This window comes from Eurosta solidaginis, chromosome 3, assembly GCF_040869045.1.
Source record: "Eurosta solidaginis isolate ZX-2024a chromosome 3, ASM4086904v1, whole genome shotgun sequence".
NCBI classification, from domain to species: Eukaryota; Metazoa; Arthropoda; class Insecta; order Diptera; family Tephritidae; genus Eurosta; species Eurosta solidaginis.
Genome location: NC_090321.1, coordinates 275,061,236 through 275,086,340, shown reverse-complemented (window position 1 = coordinate 275,086,340; position 25,105 = coordinate 275,061,236). Strand labels below are relative to the sequence as shown.

General features: G+C 34.4%; 2 protein-coding genes across 2 annotated transcripts in view; one reads left to right on the top strand and one right to left on the bottom strand.

Moving 5' to 3' along the window:
* The first annotated feature begins 8,367 nt into the window (after window positions 1-8,367).
* Jra (Jun-related antigen) lies at window positions 8,368-11,537 on the top strand. Its single transcript, XM_067776557.1, has 3 exons — window positions 8,368-9,341; window positions 9,407-9,608; window positions 10,112-11,537. Exons 1-3 carry the CDS (start codon window positions 8,970-8,972, stop codon window positions 10,447-10,449), a joined length of 912 nt encoding a protein of 303 aa, XP_067632658.1. The 5' UTR covers window positions 8,368-8,969; the 3' UTR covers window positions 10,450-11,537.
* A 1,209-nt stretch (window positions 11,538-12,746) lies between these two features.
* Window positions 12,747-25,105, bottom strand: part of stau (double-stranded RNA-binding protein Staufen) — a 54,564-nt gene continuing 42,205 nt past the window's right edge. The window contains exon 8 of the mRNA XM_067776556.1: window positions 12,747-24,286. Within this exon, the coding sequence (XP_067632657.1) occupies window positions 24,104-24,286 (183 nt within the window). The 3' untranslated portion in view covers window positions 12,747-24,103. The remainder of the gene's footprint in view (window positions 24,287-25,105) is intronic.

Here is a 25,105-nt window from a genome sequence, read left to right as displayed (position 1 = left end):
TACGCATTTCTTGTGCTTCAATCTTCGATGTTATGCATGTATCCTGGGATTCTAGTTGTGTTTCCATCTTGGATGTTACTGTCGACGTTTGTGCAGATATTGCAGCTAATATCGTGTTCAAGTCTGTGTTCTCCATTGCGGTGTTTCATTTTTCTCCTCCAATTTTGTTGTTTCATCGCCACCAAGATGAAAGACATATTCTTCCACGTTTGTTCCTTCTGCTTCCATTGCCTCTCGTAGTCGTGGCTGAACTTGGAGTTTATTTACGGTTGTTTTCAATCCACGGCTATCGCACTCCTTCTTCAGTTGCTGGAGCTTCAATTCACTCCACTTTGCCATGTCCTTGTTGTGTTCGAAATCTTCGGAATTTATTCAACAATTCCTCTTCTGACACCAATTGTAACGAATTTAGTGAAATTCCGCTTATTTGCAACCTCTGCTTACGTCGTATCGCTAAACTGTTGAATAAATAAATCCAATATTCAATAATGCAAGATGGTCTTTATTAGACTACTTTGAAAATACTTCACAATAACGCTTATACTTCGCAACTGATAGCGTGCTTAAATCAAACTGAATACAGACTACTCAGCTTCTGCTGCTTTTATACTCTCTGCCCAAAATCTGGACGTTTCTTCTTCTAGAATCCTTTACCTGGTCACTAGCCAATCGCGCGTGTATTTGTAGTGTGTAACTATATCCGTGTGTATATGTGAGCGAATGATGACACGCGTTTGTGAGTATCTCATACAAGTGTGGCAGCTTGCTTTATTGTTGTTGTGGCTTTATTTACTTAGTATCAGATTAGTGATGTGAGTATCACTTAGTGTCACTAACATTCGTCACAATATATATAAAGTTAACCTCTCTTTAAGATGTGTATACCATATTCAACTTTTTATTCTTTCGACATTATTAAGGTCGGTCAATGATTTTAAGATTCTTATTTACAAGTTTCGACATATCGAATGGATTCTTGCTCCGATACCAAATTTCTTCAGCAAGTAAATAAAAAAAAAAAAAAATATGGCGCGATAACCTCCGAAGAGATCTAAGGCCGAGCTTCTCTTCCAATTTGCGTCGTGCTCCTCTTGATTTTCCCTACAAATTGGCCGGACGGGACCTACATGTTTTATGCCGACTCCGAACGGCATCTGCAAGGCAGATGAGTTTTCACTGAGAGCTTTTCATTGCAGAAATACACTCGGAGCGCTTGCAGACACTGCCGAGGGGCGACCCCACTTAGAAAAATTTTCTTCTAATTTAAAAACATTATTTCTAAAATTTTGATATTGCTTTGCCCGGGAGGTGAACCCAGGGCATACGGTGTGATAGGCGGAGCACACTACCATCACACCACTGTGGCCAAAATGGACTGCGGTATGGAAGCGGGTGTTTTCTGCGAACACCTTAAATTGGGAAGACGGATTGACAGTCTTCCTAATTTTTCTAGTTTCTTCCAAGCTGGGGTTTTGGGTATACAGAGGTTGTGTACGCTCTCGGAGGACTTGGTAGAAGGGCGCGAGATCTGCTTTAACTCAAATAGCTAAGCAGCGCTCATTGCGCTAAACACCCATAAATCCTTGATAAATAAAAAAAATAAATTTGTTGAGCCAACTAGCCCAATGAATAAATACAAACAGAAAGATTTAACTTCGTAGGGACTAAGTATATTTTGTGTTTTACTGTTAACACTAAAACACCAGTTAAAAATAAACACTAGTTAAAACTAAACAGGTTGAAATGCTCTTCCGTCTCGAACTCGACTTACCACTTGATGTCGTGGTCGCCTCTTTATAACATCGACGCAGCGCTGCAATTGTTGTGTAACCTCTTTAAAGCCCGCTTTTGTGAATAAGCATGCCAGCCGCTTCTCACAGGTGCAGTATGACTTGGCTTGATTTCACAACCGTGTGATATGCAATTATGCAGACAATGCGTCTGGAGAATGATAGCATACGTATTAACCGCCGTCACTAACTATGGCCTTAAATTAGGCTGTTAGGTTGCCATGCGTGGCCGCATGTGAGAAATATAATTTGCTGACTTAGGGAACGTGTATTGGCCATCCGTGGCAACGTGGCAATAAGGGCAACTGGCGCGTGTTAACTTATATGATGAAATGTACATATTAGCAGTTCGCCAAACAGATAATACTAATTAAGTACTACTAATTGTACTTTTCATTAAAAATACAGCCATTGTACAAATGTTTAATTAATAACAAAATTCAGCTATGCAAATACACATGGGCAATTCCTGGATAACGGACACGAGGCTCGCACGCATTTCAACCAGCGGTTTTTACAATATTTGAAGCAAAAATTTTAGGTAGCTAAAAAAGGTGAGTACAACTATAAAAAAATAAAATATATATATATAATATATAAGACCATAAAATGCGGTTCGGACGCGACAAGATATAGAAGTAGTTTTTTAATTCTTGTGAGAGTGTAAAAAACTTAACGAAGCTAAGGAGAAACTTTACATTCCTTTAATAAGAGAATGAAGATGAAAGAAGACCCAATGCCGTAGGTTATCAAAATCTTAAATATCCTTTTCAAGGCGCTGTACCTATATAAGCTTAAAGACGGTTTTGGATGCGACACTATATGATATTGAAAAGATATTCTTTGCGAGACACACCTCAAGTTTTAGATCTAATCTCTGCATGCCTAGAATTTCGAATACGACGTCAAAGTCCGGGCTAATAATAAAATTCAACGAAAAAATACCCTCCAAAGCCCGCTCAGGCGACGTTAGGGTTGCATCCGCATGACGCACGGATTTGTTTTTACCGAGTTGTTGATAGGCGGAGGTTTGTTAAGCTTGGACCTACAGAATAAAAATCATAAGGTAGACACACGCTTTCGCTTAAGTAAGTTTATTTCCAAAATAGCGTAAATGGTGGTATAAAGGTCAGAAACATTTATGTCAATGGCTACACCGTATTTGGGCCAAGCCACTGTAGATATAATTTAATTAAGTTTACTAAAATTAGCCTTCGCAAAGTCAGATACAACAATTTAAATTTTCACCAAATTCGCAAAACCGATGAAGCATTTCTTGAAATCAGGTTTCTCTGTCCAGGATGAGGGGAAAGAATAAACTATTTAATTTTCACATCATACACACATTTGATCTTTAATCCCAAGTGATAGAAATAAAGTCTGACCACTTTTGACTTTCGGTTCATGGTGGACCTTATTTGGAATCGCCCATATGTAAACAAACAACGGCAAGGAAATTTTAATTTGAAAACGTGTAGGAAAATGCTTTGTCAAAGCGGTGCTTATTTCATTTAGCTGTTCTATTTATTTAGCAAATTAATTTTGAATGGAAAGTTTTTGGTTATTTTTTCTTCACACGACTCAATTAGGTATAAATAGCGCCCACCAAATATCGTTTCACTGGTTTCATAGTCAGTATGAGAGTGGTGGTTACAGTCTCGCATTGCGTAATAAACGCAGAACTGAAGAACTTTGATCCAGCTGTTGTAAAAAGTAGACGTGAAATAAAGACAGGAAAGGAGCATTAAATCAATGCGATGCATATACAGTATCCTTGTGATAATGATCCAAAAAAAAAAAATTTATTAATATACAGAGCTGTGGTTAAAGTGAATGGAGTCATTAATCTGAATCATAAAGTAGAAGCAAAACCACTTTGCCGTGCTCGATTAAGACGGGGCAAAATGCTACTAGTTGATGGATGGGATTCGGTACCTGTATATAATCAAATTCCTTCTCTTCTCAAATCTGTGATAGTGGATCTAGTAGACAAACGAAATTGTTCACATGCATCAGAACAACCATTTGTGCTGCAAGTTGAGACGAAGTGTGCCTTGTAGCTTCTGGAGCACCGGGCGTTGCCGACGGACAATTTTGTGCGGTGTAACAAGGTGGTGGTAAGGGCTGGCATTCTCTAGGCTTATTTACATATTTACTTAATAGAGTTAGTAGTTATTTTAATATTATCATGATCTATTTATACACATTTAAGACATTTACATGCGTCACACTTTTTTTTCCATATAATCAAAAATATTTATTTACTCACAGTTATAACAATTTATTTGTATATGATACAAGAAAAAAATATCACCATTTCGACTGCTGAGTGGAATATAACCATATCTCAACTGCTGTTTCGAAAACGCTCTATTTCAAAATGTTTCTTATTCTATCTTATGAAGTTATTAAATTTTTTAGGTTAAGGCATCAATAAACGATACCAATATACATTTATCTATGGTTAAAAGAAAATATGTGTAACAATTGTTCGTTATGAATATATTAAAAAGCCGATATTTTACCAAAATAGTGTTTTACTTTGGCATTAGTTGTGGGTGGATATCGAACTGATCCGACGAAATTTAAGCCTAAAGTTCGCTATCACTTTGCGTTGTGCTGCTTTTTTGTGTTTCTTACAAGTTGAAGAAACGGGTCCTAGATACATGTTTAATTCCGACAGAAATACACTGGGAGTGTTTGCAAAACCACTGCCGGGTTGTGATCCCGCTTAAAAGTAATTCTAATCTAATTGGAAAAAAAACTTTTTTCCAAGTTGTTGTTGTTGCTTTGTGCGGGACTTTGGCCCAAGGCCTTCGGTGTGTTTGGCGGAGCACGCTATCACCATCCCAGCAAACGCGGTATCTAACGTTAGAAAAATATTGTGATTTTACATTAAAATTGTAATGTAGTTATCTAGTGTATCTCTAATCGAAAGCTAGGTGAGAGAATTAGGTTAGAATTCGATTAGAGAACTTTTTGAGAAACGTTAAAAATGCGATGCTGTCACAGTTATCGATTATTTGTACTACATAATCACTCGTCCTTAGTGTTATACAAAAGTATTAAAAATGGTGAAACGTTTTGTCAAAATAGTGGTAGTTTGCAAAATCAGTTTTTCATTTATAATAATTAAAAGTAGTAAGTGAAAATTAATAAAAAAGTTAAGGAGGGAAAGTGAGTAAAATATTAGCAAACTATTTGAGAGGCATTGCTAGGAGAACCCCCTCCATATTTTACATCAACACAGTGCTAAATGCTGAAGGAATAAAGCCCCCATTACTGATACTCAGCATAGACTTGACTTGACTTGGCGTAAACTTGGCAACTTAGCCATGATTATACTCCACTTGGCGCATACAATCTGGCATCATAATTAGCGTTGAAATTTATTTTTAAATAAATGTCAATTTGTATGACAAAATGTCAAAATGAAATGGAAACAAACAAGTGGCATCCCAAAATGTAAACATCACTTTGAACTTTCATAGTAAATCAAAATTCAACAGACTTCTAAGTCAAGTTAAGGCTCCATTACTGATACTTAGCATAGACTTGACTTGGCTTGCGAACTGTCACTTACAGTTCTGTTAAATGAACATTGCATGTTACTGATTACTCAAAACTTAACTTGACTTAGAAGTTTGTTGAATTTTGATTTTCTATGTAAGTTCTAAGTGACGTTTACATTTTGAGATGCCATTTGTTTGTTTCCATTTCATTTTGACATTTTGTCATACAAATTGACATTTATTTAAAAATAAATTTCAACGCTGATTATGATGCTAGATTTTATGCGCCAAGTGGAGTATAATCGTGGCTAAGTTGCCAAGTTTACGCCAAGTCAAGTCAAGTCTATGCTAAGTATCAGTAATGGGGGCTTTAGGTGTTGCTAAGTTTCGAGTAATCAGTAGCATGCAATGTTCATTTAACAGAACTGTAAGTGACAGTTCTCAAGCCAAGTCAAGTCTATGCTAAGTATCAGTAGTGGGCCCTTAAGTGACAGCGAAAATTTCGTTGAAGTTAGGCCAAGATTCAATCGACATGACATGTGAAGTCAATATTACAAAATGAAGTAGCATTTGACAATACTAGCCCTTAAAAATTAAAGTGTTGCTTCTTGACTTGTCTAATAAATACTACATTAATGCCCTTCTGAAACTTGAGGTAACGTGCGGGAAAACAACGCTTGCGGCATGTATTTCCTTTCGGCCGTTATTATTATTTTTACATGAAATAAGGCCGCTGGCATTACCTAAATTATTTCATTGCATCTGAATTACGAAGCTGCTTAGAGGAAATGACAACGTTCTGGTCAACGGAATGGAATGACGGGATCTTCAGAGTACCACATTGTTCACAACTACGGAATGTGGCAACAGATCGTTGACGTCAATAAGGTGACTGTCGATTCGGAACAACATCATGAAGATGTTCATGAGTCTTTCGGATTGACCATCCCAAACAAACATTTGTGTAGGCCACCCTTACACTCGTTCCATTCACATTCCTCTTGTTCTCTTGGCTTTTCCGAATTCCCTCCAACTTCCTTTACTTTTTCTTCACATTTTCTTTGCTTTCCATTGCCTTTTCTTTCATCTCCTTGTTTCTAATGTGAATATATCGAATGGCTAAATCAACTCACGGTTGTCATCCAGATCATTTCGGTATAATTATTGGTGGGCCTATCTCTTCTCCTTTGAGGACTTACTATTTTAAGATTCATGAAAAACTCAATATATCCTTTCAATTATATGGAAGGTATACAAAATGTTAAGTAGAATAGGAGGAAGGAAACATTTTTAATAGCGGCGATCACAAATATATGTAGCAGCGAGCTATGCAAACCAAACTTAGAGAAGGCTAAGAGGCTAATTAAACTTCCTTAACCCTAACGCCAAGTCATAACCATATTCATAACCATCTCGAATATGATCGATTAATTGTGCCTTAACCTAAAAATCGTGAAAATTTCATAAAAGTGAAGAAAACGAAAAAAATTACAAACATATTCCATAAAAAATAAGTCTCTTAGTCATCACGTATCCAAAACATTGAATAAAATCTACAAAAATGTATTAAATTCACCAACTCAAATATTTTTAGGTAATGGATATAGCGAGAAACCAAAAACCAATTACTTGGCTGTGGTATGGTTATTGCGTTACCATTATGGTATGGCACCATTAATCGATTACATTGATTTCCATAAGGTAGTTTCGATCAGCTGTTTTATCTGGTTATAGTTATAAGTCACCATTAATTGGGCCTTAAGTTCGGGTGTAACCATGGTTCAACTATATACAGGTTGTCTCATCTGTAAAGCAACAAAATATGTCTGTTCAAATTGTCAAAATCTGTGTATTGGTGTTGGTGCGAATGGTAGGGAATGGAAACATAAAACTTAGCAGTTTTTGTATGTGTAAGGAAAATGTTGCCAATGTGTTGGTTTCATTTTGAGTTTGCCATCTCCTTTTGACAATCCCTTCGACCATGCATTGACATAAATAAAATCAGCTGATGAGATGAGTCAACCTGTACATAATTGAACCATGGGTGTAACCGAACATGACATACACAGCTGAGAGCTTTAATCAAGTTTTCAAGTCAACCAAAAACGTACCAAAATTTCAGAAGTTTTAACAGAAGTTATCAATCAAGGTTCAATTATGTACATTAGGGCCGTTCCATTGGTTTATCGAGCTCTGGCTCTGGCTCAAATATCATTGGAACGATCTGGATCAACTTTATGAGAGCTGGCAGCATTAATATAAAACATATGTGTTGTTGAAAATAAGAAGAAACGTACACAAAATTTTAAGGTACTGATAGAATTATTAACATTTAAATAGTTTCGCACGTAAGAAAACTATTTATTTTCCTTACATCATCTTCAAGTTGTTTACTCTTTAAGTGTTTTTGCTTTTAAATATGGCGAAATATTTTATGTATACACAAATGTCCACATATTTAGTTCAGTGCTACAACGGCTCAACTATATGGTTGGCTCATCTCACCAGCTGATTATATTTTTTCCATTTCCCTGAAGTAGGGATTGTCAGAAGGAGATGGCAAACGTAAAATGAAACCAAAGAATTTACAACATTTTCATACTACATACAAATGCTGCGAAGTTTTATGTTTTCATTCCATTCCATTCGTCTAACACCAACGCGCTGGTTTTGGCAATGCGAACAAAGGTATGTTGTTGCTGTAGAGGTGAGCCAACCGAAGTTTTATGTTATCATTCCATTCCATTCGTCTAACACCAACCGCTGATTTTCGCAATGCGAACAAAGGTATGTTCCTGCTGTAGAGATGAGCCAACCATATAGTTGAGCCATGAGTGCTACCAACTCAAAAGTGGTTAGCTGTCAAAAAATCTACTTCAGAAAACGAAACGAACGGAACTGCTATACGGATCAGAAATTGAACCAGATAAATATGAGGATCATACTTACTTACGTTGTTGTTGCATTTGCATGTTAAATTTCTATCCGTATCTGGTTCACGCACCAATGGAACGTAATAATTATGTATAGTTGAACCATGGTATCAATCAACAAAATCAACCCTGGCCAATAAATAGGCAAACCAAGGCGAATTCGCTGAATAATTTCGCTAATTTTTTCAAGTGATTTGGCTCGTCAAATTAATCCGCCATTTGTATGTATATTTTAAAATAAATGTTTATCAATCGGTAAAAAGTAACAAAACAGTAAGCAAGAGCACGTTTGTAATTATACCTTAAGTTTTTGTCCAAAACCCGGAAGTGGTGACTTCAATATAAAGCGGAGAAGTTTGACTTACCACACTGGATAAATCCATGGTCAAAACATTAAATGAATAAAAAACGCTATTTTCTAAATATTAATATCAAGTTTAAATGATAGGAAAGTGAGTTTCATGGATAATAATAATTACACTTCCAAACAAAGGAACACTTTTCAATTAAATTTACGGAAAGCGGGGAAGTGTAGCAAGACGTCATTGTGTCGATGAGTCATCCAAGATAAAATCGCAACGTAAAAGTGAACGGCGAAAACTAAAAAAACCCAAATAAACAAAAACAATTGACGGCAGCAACAGTTCCCAAGGCCGCCGTCATAATTCTTGTAAAGCAAACGCGCACGTGGAGTCATCCGTTTTTGTGGCTATAGCGTAAGGAATTCAAATACTATGAAAACTACCATCAGTGCAACTACAACTACCAATTCCGCGGCCACGGTTGCCAATGCAATACCAACAATAACGGTTTTACCCAAAACGGAAGCCAATGATCTTAATTTAACCTTCCAAACACCAAACCTTACTTCAATCAACAACTCCAACTCCACTATTGGCGGTGCAAATAAGCGACCAGTATCGTTAGATCTAGACAAAGTGGCGGCTAAAAAGCAACGTCTAGTGGGACCATCCCCACTCACCATCGATTCGCCAAATTTGGAGAGTTTGAAAACTATTAATACACCAGATATTGAGAAAATGTTGCTGAGCAATGTTATGCCAACACCACAGCCTGGTGTAATATTCCCAAGCAAGGCGAGTACTGTAAGTAGATATGAATGTGATTATATACACCGCTTTTAATAAATACACATTTTTAAATATTACAGGTTACCTCGGAACAGGAAGCATACGTTAAAGGTTTTGAAGAGGCACTAAGTAACTTGCATCAAAGCAAGAAGTCTCAGGCAGCACAAATAACCAACAACAGTAGTGCAATTGTCGTCACGACTGCTGATGTAACAAATACGACTACTGTTCCAGTTGTTGGTACTGGCCTTAGTGGGGGCTCTTTTACCTACACCAATTTAGGTAGGATTTTTTACTTATAATACTTGAGCGGGCTATTAAATGGAGCCAGACTGTTTTCATTACAAATACAAACATATAACCACTTTCACAATGAAAAATGTATCGTCCATCCGATCACCGTCCCAGCTCCATTCAACAATCACCCAATTGGAACTGAATTCGTGCTACCAATATGTACACTTCGGTGACAATCATTAATTGGCACTAATCATCTCCTTCCATACGCTCTGCGGCATGTTCAGAAATATTAGATCAGTCAAGCTGAATCTCAAATCCAATGAAGCTCAGCGAAGCACTGATACAAGAAAAAAGCCTACTAATTTTCTCCACATTCCTATGCTTTTTAGACTTTAAATCATGGCCATTTTTGTCTACTTGCCAGATTCTTCTTGTCTGGACTGTGAAAATACCTTCAATTTTATTTTATAACGTCTAAAAATTTTTTTTTTCTTAATACCTATAAATGTTAATATCAAACCTTTTTTTGTCTTTTAATAATATAGAAACCTTCCCAGTCGCGATAAAAGATGAGCCCCAAAACCCTGCATCTCCGGCAGCACTTAGCCCTATCGATATGGAAACACAAGAAAAAATCAAGCTAGAGCGTAAAAGACAACGTAATCGCGTAGCAGCGTCAAAATGTCGAAAACGTAAACTCGAACGCATATCAAAACTAGAAGATAAGGTTAAAATACTGAAAGGTGAAAATTCGGAACTTGGTGCAGTGGTTAAAACATTGAAAGACCATGTGGCACAACTGAAAGAGCAAGTTATGGATCACATTAACTCTGGTTGTACAATTTCCATGTTAACAGATCAACCAATGTTGTCTGGCAAATAACATAAGGATTTAGTTGTAGGTGCAGGCATGCGAAAAATACAGCAAGGGAAACAAATTTCAAATGACAGCGAGTTAGATTTAAGAAAAACTAATGAACTTCGTATAAGAGAAGGCAATGCTTTAAAAATTGTCAAAGTTAAACCTGAGGATGCCAATAGCGATCTTATCTGTGACAAACAACATGAAATTTCGGCAAACAGCAAACAAACAAAATTCGAGCGTGCTACACTGCACCAACAAGAATTAAATGAAACCGTGGCAAACACTGATATATCAGATTTGCAATTAAATAATAGCATAATCAATGTTATCGAGCAACATATGCCGATTGAATTATTTATGGATACACCGCCCTTTACTGGCGATAGTTTATCAACACATTCCACAAATTCAATGTGTTCTAGTGGTGGCATTAGCGTTGATTCTGAACTTTTGAATAGTAATCAAAAATCTGCGTCGACGGCTACAGCCATAGCATCGGATGGAAATATGGATTTTGCAACAAGCTCCGAGGATGCCCAGGGCGAACGGCCATTGGTTTTAGTTATCATCACAGATTATGAGATGCAAAATTCAGCAATAGATTAAAGCAATATATCCGCTTAATCCAAAAATTGTTTCACGTCTTTATTAAAATCCGAAACACAAGTTAAAAAAAAATGTAGTTTGCTTATGAAATGCTTTCAACGTAGATAAGTGCCTTTATTCAGCAGAAATAAATGATTGCCTCAGTACGATGAAAGAATACATTAGGGTCGATGTTATCAAAACGTTGCAGACGTTTGCTGTTATAATTGCCTTACATAGAATACGCCGATAAATTATATTTTTGCTTTGCTCTATTTGTACGAAGATGATTTTACCAGAAATGCTTTAATCATTTGCTTTACATTGAATGTATATGTTAGCCATGTGTACTAATATTAGTTTATATACCAATAAAATTATTACTAGTTATAAGGCATTCTGTAAATCAATACGGCTAATGTTGCAAATAATATTCTATTTATTAACAAAAAATAAGCACATTATATGTAATAAAATATACTTGCAATATTAATTAATAATAAAAATCGAAGAAACTTCAATATGTAGTAAGTACTAAGCCAATATTTTTGAAAAGGCGTGGCTCGTTAGCTAAAAATTATTTCCCCTTTTTTCGTAATTACTGCATTTTTCAAACTTCGAAGCCAATATGTATGTTTTCGAGGCTAACTTCGATACATGGGGAAATAGCTCTTATGCTTCTGGTTTGGTTTGGTCCAATACCCTACCGAGCGCTAAAAGTGTTATTGTGACAATAAAGCATTTTGAACAAATCATATGAAAACATGGTGTGACCAATTAAAAATAAAAAAATAAATAAATGTAAGGCGCGATAACCTCCGAAGAGATCTAAAGCCGAGTTTCTCTTCCAATTTGCGTCGTGCTTGTCTTGATTTTCCCTACAAATTTGTGGGACGGGACCTAGTTGTTTTATGCCGACACCGAACGGCATCTGCAACGCAGTTGAGTTTTCAATAAGAAGCTTTTCATGACAGATATACGATCGGAGCGCTTGCCAAACACTGCCGAGGGGCGACCCTGATTAGAAAAATTTTCTTCTAATTGAAAAACCTTATTTCTAAAATTTTGATGTTGCTTTGCCCGGGGTGTGAACCCAGGGCATACGGTGTGGCAGGCGTAGCAGGCTACCCTCACACCACGGTGGCCGCCATGTGGTGTGACCAACTGGCGCCAGTTAATCCAGCAAAGAAACAATAGCGCGCCTTGTTCAACGGTCATAATCGTTTAAACGGCTAAAGGCCAATTAAACTTCCTTAACCCTAAAGCCATAGTCGTAACCATACCCATATCCATAACCACCTTCAATGTGATCGATTAATGGTGCCTTAACCTAAAAATCGTGAAAATTTCATAAATATGAAGAAAACGCAAAAAATTACAAACATATTCCACAAAAAATAATTCTCTTAGTCATAACGTATCCAAAACAATGAATAAAATCTAAAAAAAGTTATTAAATTCACCAACTCAAATATTTTCAGGTTATGGATATGGCGAGAAACCAAAAACCAATTAATTGGTTGGCTATGGTATGGTTATGGCGTTAGCGTTATGATAAGGCACCCTTAATCGATTACATTGATTTCCATAGGGTAGGTTCAATCAGCTGTTTTATGTGGATACGGTTTTATGGTTATAAGTCACCATTAATTGGCCCTTTATCGCCAATTAAGTTAGTAATATGAAAACATGAACTATACTAAAAATGTTTCAAATTAATTAAAACAAGGTTTCAGGTTTTGGTAACTTTTTATTTATTTGTGTATTTCTTTTTATTCAAATAATAACTCGCCACACTATTGATACAATTAAGAATAATATATATTTTTTATTTCTTTATAATACTCACATTTTATTTCTTTGTGTGGATTTTGCAATTTTTATTTCGAGTTTTTTAGTATGAATTATCACCATTCTGCGGGTTAATTCGTTCAATTAATTGTATTATTTAATGATTAAAAAGAAACTCATAAAAAATATATTCAATTTGAAATTCCTAATAAAATGATATTCTTTAGCGAATTTCAAGTTATAAAGTATTTTAAATATGTTAAATTTTTTATGTATTTCAAGGAAAGGACAGTGGCTTAAAAAGCTTTTTTAACCTCTCTCCTTGGTATTTAATTTTTTTTTTTTTGTATTTTTATAGATTTTCTTAATAACAGTACAATCCACACTTCTTTAATTAACGTAATTTATGCACAGTTTTTTGCAGTTCATGTTATTGACTGGTTTCAATTGGCAATTACATAACACGAATATTGTAGAGATATTTTACTTCTAACCTAGGTAATGAGAAATATTCATAAATATTTTCTTATCAATTGAACATGAATATTTTGTTTAAGTATTTCTATTTAATATTCTCAAAAACTGTGCATTTACATTAATATAGTTTGAAATATGTATGTTAATTTTAAATTTTTTATACGTAGGTATGTAGTTTAAACTTCATAATTTAATTAAGAATAAATTTTGAAAAAAGAGATACAATAATTTAAAAAAAAAAATTTAAGTAAATTTTCTGAAGTGTCAATAAAATGCTTTAAGAAAAACAAACTTTCTACAATTAATACTTAATACTAATAAAAGCGCCATTTGGGACAATTCATAATAAAGCAAACAAATTTAATATTTTCAAAAAATGCCATCAACAGTTTTATTCCGTTAGGGTTGTATATGATGCAATAAAACCACACAGGTGAAGTCAATATTACAAAATGCAGTCGTATTGACAATACTCGCCTCCACAACTTAATGAGTTTGCTTCCTGTTCTTTTTTGCAATATTGAATTTTTCGGTATTATAAAAAAGTACTACGTTTATGCCATTCTCAGATATAAATGAACGTACAGGAAGATATCGCCTGTATATGAAATAAGGCCGGCGGGAATTGCTTCAATTTTTCAGGCTTTCATTCCGCGGTCATTATTCATTGCACCAGAGCTTCTGAGCGGAAATGACAAAGTTTTGGTCAACGGAACTGAATGGAGGGATCTTCAGAGTAAATATCACATTGAATACAACTAATGAATGAGTAATCAGACGGTTGATGTCAATGTGATTCCTGACGATCTGTAACATCATCATGAAGTTACGAATGAGTATCTGGTAGGCTTGTAATGCGAAGACTCGGAATTGACGGTATACGGTCCCGAGACCCAACATTTACCTATGTAAACACCAAGCGTTAGGAGGTAGGCTCATTGGTGCTTCAAAAGATCAGACCATGTAGATTTACCTAATTGAAAAAAGAAGTCTATGACTTATAAGATCTTTATTTTAAACTGTTGTGGCTAACTTTGGAAACATTTAAAAAAACATGAAACATCTTCGGCCTTAGGATCTCGTTCTTTTCCCCTCGGAGTTTTTCCAGTTTACCTTAAGGAAGATGCACACCGAGGCTTAGTGTCATACACGCGTACAAGATATGTCATGTAGCTACGTTCCCTTTACGAACCATGATTTGAAGGGGAAGCTGATTTCAAGAGTTGCTTCGAAAAGCAAAAATGTATTGAAAAAAAAAAAAAAAGATTAACTTTTTTAGGCTATATTTGTAACCAAAAGGAAATAAGTAGGAAAAGTAGTGACCTTCCCCGCCTATTTAAAAATTATAAAAATCAACCTGACAACACCGCGGATAAGTGGAAAAAAGGGATTACAAGTTTGGAACACTTTACAGGCCATTTAGCCACTTCAACAATGTCTAATCAAGCTTTTATTACAGAAATTTGCATACATAAGATGTAAACAAAGTTCTTGTTTTTCCTCTTCTCCAGGCGTACGTACGCCAGCGACCAGGATTGCTGTCCGCTAAGCTGCATAAAGTTTTCATGCTTTGTAGCTTGCGTGTAGCCGACGCCTCGTGTGCAGCTCTCCATTCAAATACATGTGTTCGACATCAAATCGTACAGATTTCGTATGCAGCGTCTAGTACGCGCCTATGAAGCTACGTCTCGTGTGCAACTCCCCTTATTCGGCTCACTCAATTTCCCTATCGCTTTCATTCTTCCGTGAACCTTCCTGTTTTCCTTTTACTGTTCCTGCTCTTGCTCTTATCAAAGTCTAACCCTTACAGTTACTCTTGGTCTTATGCCAATATTATTCCTTTTCCTGTGAACCTTATATTTTACTTATTTTTAATTCATAACCCTTATTATTACTGTTGCTCTTCCTATTCATATTGTTCCGTTTACTTTTCCGACTTCACGCCAACTTTCTCTGTTGTTGTTGTAGCGATAACGACACACACCGACGGACTTGGGGAGTGTTATCGATGTTGATGGTCCTTTGCCGGATGCAGATCCAGTACGTTCCGGTTCCAAGCGCGACCATCTCTACCTTTCCTCTTTTACTGAAGTAGTAAAAAAGGAGCAAAATAGTACCAAACATTATCTCTCCCTACAACTTTAAAATTCATGACCGGATTATGAAGGGCGTCAAATTTTTGTTTTTGTACTACTGACTTCACTTGCCTGGTTTTATTGCATCATAGCATTATAAACAAAAATATTAAAATTTTCTAGATATAAAAAAAAATTTTATTTTTTTAAATTTCGATTTTTGATATTTCAACGTTGGAGCATTTTTTGAGCAAGTTTATTTAGGAAAATGGTCTCAAACTCGCAAAATCGTTCATGGTATCAACAAAAAAGAAAACATTTTTTTTGTTGCTCCGACAACAAATTGTACTCGATACCTGTACTCATATAAAAGGAACGAGAATCTTAGTTCTAAATACGGGGCTTTGAATACCCCAACAACAAAAAAATTAAGTCGCTCCTAAAACTGCACAAATACGCTACATTTCCTACTTTTACTTTAAATTTCATGTGAGCGTTGTTTTTGTTGCCGATTTAATTTTCTAAAGTAGACTTTGATTTTTTTGTTTGAGCGGAACTCAATATTTTCAAAATCATGTCTCTATATGGCTGGCTCATCCCATCAGCTGATTTAATTTTTTTTCATATCACTGGTAAAGGGATTGTCAAAGGGAGATGGCAAACGCAAATGTAACCAACAAATTGACAATTATTTACTGCCGGGGTGGTAAATTTTTTATTAAAAAATAATTTCACAGCTTTTTAAGTTATTTTTTTTATTAAATCCATCTAATTTAGCGCATAATTTTTCCGCAACACACAAGAATTGCAAAGTGGGATGTATTCTGTTCATTTCATTTGCCTAACACCAACACGCAGATTTTGACAAACTGAACAAAGGTATGTTGCTGTCAAGGCGAATTCAGTACCAGGTGTTGTTATCCCAACAGGTGATTGCTTCTTCTTGATAATTTTCCATACAACGCCTCGTACTGCAACATGCAAGGCGAATCTATAACAGGTGGTGGCAAAGCAAATTCGATCAAATTGTCGTGCAGAAGAATGTCAAGTCAAAAGAAAATTTTCATAGATTTCGATTAACTGACATTTTGTTGTACAAGGCTTTGTATGGAAAATTATCAAGAAGAAGCAATCAGCTGATGGGATAACACCACCTGGAACTGAATTCGCCTTGAGCCAACTATATAGTTGACCCATGCCCAAAGTCGCTGATTTTTTATTATTTATAAGCGAAATGCAATATTATTTTTTAAACATTTTTATATGACAACTCAAAAAAGACAAATATAGAAAAATTTTTAATAACAATTCGGCGAAAGCTGCAAAATTTACAAAACTACAGGAGACGTTATCTGACTTGAGTACCCAGTACCTCGATACTGTGCCCTCGTACTCGATGCCTAAGAAAGTAGTTGTACAAAGTAATCGAATACGAAAAATATTCGGTACTTCGGTATCGGAACAACACAAGGTATAAAGAAAAAGAGAACTGGGCTCCAATTCACGTTCTGTGTAGTGATAAAATGAATAAAAACCTCATACACAAATTATTTCAAATGTATGAAAATTCGTTTGGCCCCCAGTATTGTAATCAAATAACAATTAAGTTATAATACAACAAACTGCCATGTACTGTGAAATATGAGTGCACGGAATTTATTATGAATTGTCCAGGCACAGTTGCAAAAAAAAACTAAAGAAACCAATAACATATATTATGCAGTAAAAAATACAGTACCTTACAGCACTCTAAGTACACACCGTTCAGTCGACAGTTTCAAGCGGCGAAAAAACGTTTGAACATTCGCCTCAGTGAAATTGTCAACAATTCATTGTTTGAAAACCGATGCCATATTTAAGTACTTATTGCGTGTATGAGGAAAAAATAATGTTTAACTAATGTCATTCCATTTATAAATTACCTATAGCGTAACTTTTTTTATAATATTAATTAGTATTGAGAAATGCTCTTGAAGATTGAATATACATTTCAGAGCACAGGCCTGTAAGGATATAGTTTCTAAAATTCACTTATATATATATATATATATAGCACAAAACTGTGATAAGAAAACATAAATGAAGTCAGCAAAATCTCCGATTTAAAATTTTGCGGTGTCATCCGGGAACTAAATTTTTAACATTTTTTCGAAATTTTTCAATTTACGTCCTAAAAATTTGTATATTTTTCAGGAACATTCTTCCGTTATCTGTATTACTTATTTTATTTTGAGACAACATTCGAATTTAGAACACGATTTTTTGAGCTATCGAAATCTTTATATTTTGAAACAGCAAAATATTTTTCAGTGAAATACTCTAATGTACCTAGGCAAGGGTAGACACATTTTGTACATTTAAAGCGATTACGGATTTAGAATAAAGATCCAGATTTGAACAAATAACACTGTACTACCCAGCCAGGTATTGGACCAAACCAATTTCTCTGGAAGGAACCCTTTTTCGAAGTTAGCTTCTAAAATATATATATATGTGACCTGGAATCATGAAACGACCCTATTGTGCGAAAACAAGTTTTCGAGAAAAACGCGTTTAAAGTTTATGTTTAGCTTGACTCTATGTAGCGGCTGGGCGTTGTGAACGAATTTTTTAATTAAAATTTAATTAACATCCCGATAAGCTTCAAGCTTGAAACTTGGAACTAGTTCAGACCCCGATGACAATGCCTTATAGAAAAAAAATCCGATAGGTGGCGCATGGATCGAAATATTTCAAAAAATCGTATTTGTAGTCCAATTTGGCTTTAAATGCGATTTGTGAAAGATAGAAAACTGCGGTTTCTTCCATTGGAAAGAGCGTTGAATTTCCTATAAGAATCACTCAAAAAGTCTAGAACGGTGTTTTCGCACAATAGGGTCGTTTAGTGGTTCCAGGTCACATATGGATTTTCGTAGTTTCAAGCTTGAATTGGTGTATAAGTATTTTTATTAATTAATTACTTAAAAATTTGGGCAAGGGGCGAATTCTTGCTGTGTGATTTAGTGAAATAAAAAAAATTTTCTTCTCTTGTTCTAAACTTGATTTATTCTTATCTATAATTCTTTGGGGGATCCGACATTCGAACCCGTTGGGCCTCACCTTATATTGATACACATGAGGTAATAAGACCCAAATGTTGTGAAATCGCATACACCGCGATACAGAATAAGATCTTGTTGCATAAACCTGCAAAGAAAAACTAGTTGTGCGTTAACAAGGTCTCCAATTCGTCGTATATGTTTCTATCAAATTTTTTGTTATACCATGGAAACAACTTGAAACTTTACAATGAATATGTTACTCTTGTGAATTGCTGAAGTGTGTCATTAAAACGAGGAAAGGAGGCGAATTTCACTTAAAATAAAATTACTAAAGGTTCAATCTCAAGCTTCGAGAGTCCATAGGAAGGTTTCGGAGCCTAATTTCGAAAAACGGAAAGATTATTTTCATTAAATTTGCTTCAAATTAAAATAGTAATTGTTTTTGTGCCAGCACAGCAAACAAAATAGAACTGAATGTTCGCAGACAACTTTTTTTGAATGTTCGAAACTTTCGAAATTACACTTCTAATCAAAAATTACGTCTCGGTAGTCACTTTTAAACTAACACTCATCAATTTTTTCATTTTTATTGTTCGAAACGTTTGAAATTAATGTTCGAACACTTTGAAAAATACTAAAATTGGTTAACTTGCAATTGTAGCCCCTAAAAACTCTAATTCTAGTTCATATTTCGTTGAAATTTAAAAAAAAAATTTTTTTTTTCAAATTTCGTCATCAATACTAAGCTCAAAATTAACTCCAGTTGCCTAATTCTCAGTTTAAGGCTAAATATTGCAAAAAATTTTATGAAATAAATTCTGGTCCTGAGCACATGCATATGCTAAATTAAAAACCTGGTAAATAACCGAAGTACTGGATGTTGTTGTTGTTGTAGCGATAAGGTTGCTCCCCGAAGGCTTTGGGGATTGCTATCGATGTAATGGTCCTTTGCCGGATACAGATCCGGTACGCTCCGGTACCACAGCACCATTAGGTGCTAGCCCGATCATCTCGGGAACGATTTATGTGGCCACATTAAACCTTCAGTCCATCCCCTCCCTCCCCACCCCAAGTTTCATGAGGAGCTTGGAGTCGCCAGAGCCTCGTCTGTTAGTCAAACAGGATTCGCGGATAGGTGAGGTTGACAATTGGGTTTCGAGAAGCTATATATTGCGCTGGCAACCTGAAGGGTTGCGCTACACAGCCCCTTGAATCTGGTATTTTAGTCGCCTCTTACGACAGGCATACCTACCGCGGGAATATTCTGACCCCTAACCCGCTGGGGTTAGGTACTGGATCACACCTGTTTTCATCGCAAGGAAATTTGTATTGGTTTTTAAAACCCAAAAATATATTGTTTCGCAGGCCTGTGCTATGACTAGTTAATGTTTGTTGTTTGTGGTTTGGTTAATGAATACATTATTTTATTAATTAATGTACTTATGTAAGTGAATTTGAATTTGTCGTTTCGTTGGTATGCACGGGTGTTGGTGGCGCACTAATACTAAGCTCCATGGTAATGATGGCATTAACCGTTATTATCATAACTTTTACTTACGACAAATTCTGTCACAAAACAGTATAAAATACCAATTTGTATATGGTAAGCTTAACTCACAAAGGCTCTAACCAGCAGATTTTTCGAAACTCCGTTTGCCACAAGTTTTGGGTTATATGTTTATTAAAATTCCCCCCTGTAAACATTTCATGGAGTTAGAACCAATAACAGCGAAGTTATGCCACTTTTTGAAAGCCATGTCTGGTTACAATGCATTTAAAAATAAAACTTTTTGTTTGCTTCTCCTGCAAAATTTAAATTTGTTGTTTAGAGGCTTTGTGAGTTAAGCTAACGATATGGTAGTTACGCCTATAAGCAGATTATAAATTAAATATACGACCGTCACGTAGCTTTTTAATTTATTCCATATAAATATTTTACTTAAAAAGTATTACTTTTCATTATTACGACGAGTTCCATCATCAAAATTTCCTTTTCTTTTTAATATTTAATAAACTTTTTTGTTTTTAGCTTTTTATGTAATCTTATATCAATGCAAACAGCAATAGCATTATAACTTCATATTAATTAAAAATGTTGCTACTGCATTGATTTCATTTTGTCTTGGCCATCTCTATTCATCCGGAAATTTGCATTTTGTATTTTTCACATTTTTATCCTTTTTTCTCTTTTTCCTTATTCTGAACGAAAAAAAACAAATATAATTTCGGGATGAATAGCCACTTTTTTGTATTTAATAATTAGGAAAATTAACGTATTCAATTTTGAATTTTTCTAAAAATAAATTAAAAATTTCAAATAACACGCACATTTTCATTGTATGGGTTTGCGTGCTGTTTGTATGCGTGCACGAATTTATGTAAATAATGCTTTTTTCGCATACATTGGTTGCGTTACGTTCACAACAATATTTTTGTTTTCTTTGAGTAATTTAAAATTTTCATATTTATTTTTAATTTTGTATATTCAAAATACGACCACATGTTACAATTTAAATTATTTTTACAAATCTGACCCAAATTTATAAAAATGAAAAAATGCTGTGAGTGCTTTTAGTAAAATATTATTTAAAAACAAATTTTCAGTTTTTAAGCGCTTCACACGTGTTTTATATTTTATGAATTTGGGAATTATATTTTTGTTTATAAACGATGTATTTTTTTTTTTTTTTTAATCCAACATATTTTTTTCTCATATATTTTTAATATTCATATGCTCTCACACCTTTCATTTGTTTACTGGTGTAAAGAGAACAATAAGTGTATATATGATAAATTCAAAAACTAATAGTTCAACAACACTTATTAACAAAAAAAAAAAAAAAAACAAAAATTGTTTTTCACAATTTATTATGCGTGCAGTAAAGTTTAAGCTGCATTTCGTTAAGCTTTCATGTATAAATTTTAACAACGTATTAAATCGCAGAAAATAATCATAGTGCAGTACGATTTTAGTTCATTGCGCGAAGCAGTACAATACTCATAAAACTTTACAGAGAATGAAATTTGATTTTACTTGCTAAAAAAGTACTTACAAATTGCAGTAAAAATATTTTACTAATAAAAAGAATGATTGAATTTTTGTCATATTGGGTCGTGTGAATGAAAAAGAAGCAAAAGTTTTTTCTTCAATATTTGTGATGTTTGACATCAATTTGTATGGAAAAAAATCGAATTTAAGTCAAAACTATAAAAAGCAAATGCTTATCTTTTTATTCACTCGGCCCTTGATGGAATCACCAGGTGAAGTAAATAAAAATAGACAGAAGATGTACGCTATCTGAAACAGTCAGGAGAGGGTAAATTTTTTACCCACTTTGAAAAAATAGGAGCAGAAAAATAAATACCTGGCTACGAAAGCCATTACAGAAACCGTTTTTTCAGCATATGAGTGTCACCTAACGCCAATGCAGAAGGGATTCACAGGACCAGTGCGAGTTTACATTAGTTTTGGCATCGAATAAAAACAAAAAAACTTAAACAGTGATGAGCCGTAAAATTCAATGAATGTGTCTAAAGTAAACTGACCTCAACTTCAACTGCAGTTGAAACTTTCATCGAAAAACCGGACATAAAAGGGAGAGGTGTTATCCATTATTTAGTTGAACTGTAGTAACTTTGCGCACTTAAATGGTCTTCGGGTTTGATGAAAAGTTTTACAGTCCCACTTGGAAGTGAATACATTTAATTGTGTTCCCATCGCTAAAAATGCATTGATATTGTCATCTTGCCTTGTTGATTTGTCGTTGAGAGTCGGAACTAAAACATGGCATATGTTTATACAAACATGACCAGAAGATCCCCTAAAAACTCCTGACAGTTGCATTCATTTTGTATTACTAATGTTACCAAGTTACTAATTACTAAAATATGCCAGGAGATATACTAGCCCCGCGGCAGTCGGCCTAGGAGCAGAAGATGCTGATCCGATCGAGCCGGATGCATATATTCTAAATTACAATCCATAACTGTAACATTCCTCTTATCTTAGTGGTCTAATTTTTGTCGCAACAACAATGAGTTACAATTTTTATTTTTTGTAACTATATTTAGAAATCCATTATTTTAGCGAAGTGTTTACATAAATAAGTTGTATAACGACAGTTTTGGTGTTGTTTATGCAGGAATGACAAAACATTTCTCGAAAGTCTTCAGTAGCGCTGCACAGGGGAAAATCCTTGTTGGATATGACGTGAATACAAAAATAGTTTGTTTTAACAAAGACCCGTTTCAATTTATATATGTGACCCGGCCTATGAAAAGGGGTCTTATAACTCAAAAAAGAAATTGCGAGATACATGTTAAAAAGAAAAATGTTAAAGATAAACAATGCATTTCTTCACTTTCTTAGTAGTTTTTCTTTTGCATTATGAATAGTCATGCCCAAAAGGCAAATTACAAACCAGTTTCTGACCGATATTTTGGCTCCATTGCCATCGAAAAAAATGCTATCACAAAAATCTGAGGATGCTTCACCAAAGTGGCATCGAAGGAACCAAAGGATTCATCATCTTTCATTTGCGCTCTTCTTTCTCTACATTTTTAGTACACTTCTAAGCAAGTTAGGACTTTCTAGTTTTCACCACGTGAAAGAGCGTCTCAAAAACTATCGAAACCAGAAAAAAAAAGTGGAACAATTTTTTTTTAGTCATAAGCATAGACCGGGTCATTATATTATAATAAAAACATCAACAATATGAACATAATAGTTAAGCACGGCCTTACTTATGAAAGCCAACACAAAAGAAACTCAAATGATGAATATCTGTAATTAAATCCAGTAAAGGTCCATCGATATTCACCTACTAGTTTATGTGAAAAAAGTACTAAAACTACCATATTTTACTCCTGAAAAATGCAAAAAACAACACTTTTCGGAGGCAAAATTGGTGCAATTTTTTCAGATAGCCGAATGACAGAACAAAGAAGAATTTAGAGCGAGACAATTGACGGCTTACTTCACCTGGTTATTCCACCATGCACTCGGCCCATTCTCATTGGTAATATGTATATTTTTACTGCAATTTTTCCTCTTCAGTAAAATTGCCTTAGTAGTTCAAACCAAATTTCAGAAACACTACTTACAGTGTCTTTAGAATATTATTGTTTATTATTTATAAATTTATTAGACAGCATTAAATTGTTACTGCGCTGACTTTTTTATGTAATGCAAGAAATTTTTGTTATGACAAGATAAATAACATCGCTAATTTACAAAAATAAATAATAATACATATCGTTGATGTTATTCAAAGCCGTTTTGCAATAGGTCGGTATGTATATTATAATAAGGCTCAACAGCAAAACGAAAAAAACAACAAAATATGTAAGCAAATGAATGCATAAAAATAAATAAATAAATTTATAACTTTAATAAATTGAGCAAATGTATTTTGTTAATAATTTCAGTTTACATATTTGCAAAATTTATAATAACATTTTATGTTGCACATATCTTACATATTTTTAATTTACAATACATTTAACTTTTCAAAAATTAAATTTTGCATAGATTTCATTGAATGCAATAAAAAATAATAATAACAACAAAATAGTATGTATATACAGCGACTAAAGTGCTGTTTGTTAAATGTTGTTCAATATTTTATATAGATTTGGTTGCGCTAAATTTATTTCATTTATCTTATTTATAGTAATCATGTTCAAATTCTCAAGTAACTTATTTTATTTTGCAGCATTATTTAAACCCAGCTCACTAAGGATCTTCAATGCATTTCTAGCGGCATCATTTTGTGATTCTTCAATGCTAATACCAACGCCATGGCATATTTGCGGTGGATTTGTTGATAGCGTTACAATGGTTAGAAATTCGCTATGAACTCCCTTGGGATAATCTGAGAAGTTAACCTAAACAGAGCAAACAACAATATAAACAAAGTCAAAACACACTTTTAACACCTTGGAGGCCAATTCACATTTTATGCACTCATAAAATGAAATTAAGAATTTCATATAAAAAAATGCAAATTTGTTTCACTTTATCATTGCATAGAACTAGAATTCTCCCCAACTTTTAGTAAATTAAAAAAAAACAAGTAAAGGTGTATAAGTTCGGGTGTAACCGAACATTATATACTCAGCGTGAGCTTCAATTGTGCATTTCATTTCAGATAAATTACTTTTCTGTATAACACGTGGCACCGCCCGTTTAAAAAAAAATGTCACACCATTTCCTCTAAAAACTTGTTAAGTGAAATATTATTGATTCACAACTATTTTTTGCTAAGTTATAGCTTATTATTCTAGTCTACGACCCTTTTAAACTTGTTTTATATCTAAATTGCCATGGTCTTTAGCCCATCCCGTCCATTTTTACTAGAAATATTTTCTGCTATAAGGAAAATATGTGTACACAATTTCATTACGATATGTTAATTTTTCTTCGAGTTATGGCTCCCGAAACATAGAATATTGCTTAGTCATAAAAGGGGCGGTGCCACAACCATTCTCAAAAATTTTATTGTTTCTCAATACGTGATCACGTGGTCGTTCGGAAGAGACGGGGAAGCGGCGATTCGAGTGAGTGAAAAGAGAAGCATTGACGAAATTGTCGGCACGGCATTAAAATTGTTAGTTCAATGTTTATGTTTATGTATGTTTATAATGATTACTTTTTAATGTTAGTATATTTTTGTAAGTTTCCTTCTTCCTCAATTTTTACACTTT

Excerpts from the sequence above, each read along its gene's own strand:
- Jra (XM_067776557.1), top strand. The coding sequence starts at position 8,970 with ATGAAAACTACCATCAGTGCAACTACAACTACCAATTCCGCGGCCACG. Across the intron at positions 9,342-9,406 it reads TCCCAAGCAAGGCGAGTACT|GTTACCTCGGAACAGGAAGC; the intron begins GTAAGTAGATAT and ends TAAATATTACAG. Across the intron at positions 9,609-10,111 it reads TTTTACCTACACCAATTTAG|AAACCTTCCCAGTCGCGATA; the intron begins GTAGGATTTTTT and ends TTAATAATATAG.